This window comes from Dasypus novemcinctus, chromosome 10, assembly GCF_030445035.2.
Source record: "Dasypus novemcinctus isolate mDasNov1 chromosome 10, mDasNov1.1.hap2, whole genome shotgun sequence".
NCBI classification, from domain to species: Eukaryota; Metazoa; Chordata; class Mammalia; order Cingulata; family Dasypodidae; genus Dasypus; species Dasypus novemcinctus.
In genome coordinates, this window is record NC_080682.1 from 99,612,553 (window position 1) to 99,615,841 (window position 3,289).

At 42.5% G+C, this 3,289-nt stretch overlaps 1 protein-coding gene across 1 annotated transcript; it reads left to right on the forward strand.

Moving 5' to 3' along the window:
* The first annotated feature begins 1,835 nt into the window (after window positions 1–1,835).
* Window positions 1,836–2,798, forward strand: OR51G2 (olfactory receptor family 51 subfamily G member 2). Its single transcript, XM_004447284.3, has one exon. It carries the CDS (start codon window positions 1,836–1,838, stop codon window positions 2,796–2,798), a length of 963 nt encoding a protein of 320 aa, XP_004447341.2.
* Window positions 2,799–3,289: the final 491 nt, after the last annotated feature.

The window sequence follows — 3,289 nt, forward strand, 5'->3', positions numbered from 1 at the left end:
ACTACATTGAATATTAGGTCAACCACTGGCCATGACTGCAGCAGAAGCTGAGAAACACAACAGAAGGACTCAATATCTGTGTGTATGTTTATATGTTTTTCTCCAGATCAATTCATTTATTAATTTAGCTAGCTAGAGTCAGCATTCACTGAAGGTCTACTAAGTCACTGGTTTTATGCTAGCTGCTGCTATTTGATAATGAATTATCATCTAGTGGGAAGGCAGTATAAAATCTGATTACAACTTGGACTTGGAGAAATATCTGATCTTAGTTCAAATTCCATTTTGGCTTTTTACTTTCTCTCTAATCCTAAAATAGTTAATTAATCTCTTTAAGCTTCTGTTTCCTCATCTGCAACATGGTATTATTGATAGTGCTTTTTCAAAGCTCTTTAAAGGAGGTAAAGCATATACCAATTTAGTACTTTCTAACTAGATAAAATTTAACTCTAATTCATGGGAACAAACAAAAGAACAAATTTGCTGAGTACCTGTTATACACCAGTGTATTCTTTGGTACTGGCTTTAAAGCAGAAAACTAAGCAAAGCCCCTTCCCTCTCTGACTTTATATTCTTTTGGAATTTTTAATTAGGATTGGGATGATCCTGTCCTGGAAGTCAGGAGACCTAACTCACCATATGACCTCTGCCCAATGACTACCCTCTCTTGAGCCTTTATTTCTTCATCTCTAGAAAACTGGGGACTCTACCAGCATCACTGCCATTTTTTTTTCTTATGGATTCAGCTTGTAATTGAGGTTTGGCCATGATGTCAAGAAGTGATTCTACCTTCCCTACTGCCCAGGTCCATGCCAGTAGAAGTCTCAGACTTCTGGGGAATGCCAGTTACTGACTGCCTGACTGATAAGGGCTCTGATTTCTTACTCTAGCAGTCAGGAGTGGTTTTTACACAGCCAGGCACACACCCTCCAGCTCTCTCTGGAATCCTGTTAGCCCAGCAGCAATCATGAGCTATCTGAATCAGACCAGGCGTCTAAGTCAGGGAGGTCAGAGGAGTAGGCTTGTCTGTGTCAAAGGTTAGGGGTCAATATGTGGCTAGTGAGGTTAGACACTGAAAAAAGAAAAGAAAATGGCAAAGGAAGCAAGACAAGGGAATGGAAATGAAGACAATATTAAAGAAAGGCTGGGATATTGGTGAGTCTTGGCAGAAAGGTCTGTTTACAAGAGTGGGCAAAGTTAAGGATGAAAAACAGGGATAGTGAAGTTTCTTCCACCTCTTACACAGGTAAAGAGTGAGGGCACTATCTGGACCCAGGGAAACCTGTTGCTATAGGAGAAAGGTCCCCAGTAAGAGCTATAGCCTTTGGTGTTAAAACACAGCCACCGCCAATCCATCACATCACAGACTGGGAGCCAGAACTCTCTCTTCTTCCATGCTATATCTATTATAGTACTTTTCCATTGTCTGGACCTAACAAAGACCAAGAGGCAAGGAAGCCTTGGAGATGCAGTCCAGATAAGTCAGAGCAGAGTGAAAAGGGTCAAAGGCCGTGAGTAGAATATCCAATTCACCCTGCTTAACTCTTAGAATTTGTAACACTTTAGCAAGTCACTTCACAATTCAATGCCTCAATTTTCTTGTGGCAATATGAGACTAAAAAAATTTACCACTAAAAGGTTGCTTAAAGGAACCCTGGGAGCAGAGTACAAGGGCCAGAGAACAGGGTGTAACAACCTCTGGGGAAGTTCTGTAGATCTTGGTTGGCTTGATTCCTTTTTGTTTGTTCATTTCTGCCCTGGTACAATAACTAGTATTTACTCTCTCCTTTTTAGAATTTTGGAGGGAATCCAGCTCCCCCTTCCTTCCATTCACAATGACACAGAGATCCTTGGGAAATGGAAATGGCAACAGCAGCATTCCCTCTACATTCCTGCTGAGTGGCATTACAGGTCAGGAGCACATTCACATCTGGATCTCTATCCCATTGTGCTTCACATACCTGGCTTCCATCCTGGGCAACTGCATGGTTCTTTTTATCATTAAAGCAGAGCCCTCACTCCATGAGCCCATGTACCTCTTCCTCTGCATGCTGGCTCTGACTGACCTGGGTCTGTCCCTTTGCACACTCCCTACAGTACTTGGTATCTTTTGGGTTGGAGCACAAGAAATTCATCGTGATGCCTGCTTTGCTCAGCTCTTTTTCATTCACAGCTTATCCTTTCTGGAGTCCTCTGTGCTACTGTCTATGGCCTTTGACCGCTTTGTGGCCATTTGCCGCCCCTTGCACTACGCTTCCATCCTAACCAACACAGTTGTTGGCAGGATTGGTCTGGCCTCCTTGGGCCGCAGTGTAGCACTCATTTTCCCACTGCCCTTTATGCTCAAGAGATTCCCCTATTGTGGCTCCAGGATCCTCTCACATTCCTACTGTCTCCACCAGGAAGTGATGAAATTGGCCTGTGCAGACATCAAGGCCAACAGTATCTATGGCATGTTTGTCATTGTTTCCACAGTGGGTATAGACTCACTGCTCATCCTCTTCTCCTACGCCCTGATTCTGCGCACCGTGCTGACCATTGCCTCCAGGGCCGAGAGACTCAAAGCTCTTAACACATGTGTCTCCCATGTCTGTGCCGTACTCCTCTTCTATACTCCCATGATTGGCTTGTCCATCATCCACCGTTTTGGGAAGCAGGCACCCCATCTGGTCCAGGTGCTCATGGGCTTCGTGTATCTTCTTTTCCCTCCCCTGCTGAACCCCATTGTCTACAGTGTGAAGACCAAGCAGATCCGAGATCGGGTGGCCCGAGCCTTTTGTAACCAGCTGGGCCTTTGAGGCAGAATTTTCTTAAATATCTCTTACTCCTGTCTCCTTTATAATATCTGACATGCATGAAATGGATGACAGCTTTATTTATTTACTCACAAATACATAAAGGAATAAACAAGATACAGTCATAGTCTATAGAAATCTCACCCTGATCAGGAAAACATCACAATGTAATATGATGTGGCAGACTGTGTTTTCCAAAAATTGCCACAGAACTATTTCTAATTCGAAATGCTCTTCTAGAAACCTCATCACTCCCCCATAAATAGGTGGAGTCTTTTTTTCTCCCTCATAAATAGATTGGACTTTCTAACTACTACAATGAATCGAATGTTGTAGAAATAACTGAAATTTCTGAGGCAAGGTCGTATGTTTTTCACTGGTTCTCTCACACACATTTTTAAAATGTACTTCATATGTTAATATGCAATGATTTCACTGTTTTATTTCAATTAATTAATATATATTTAATGTTTTCCAGCCTCAGTTTCTAATAT

Bases quoted from the DNA above. Each gene is read 5' to 3' on its own strand.
- OR51G2 (XM_004447284.3), top strand. From the start codon at position 1,836: ATGACACAGAGATCCTTGGGAAATGGAAATGGCAACAGCAGCATTCCC.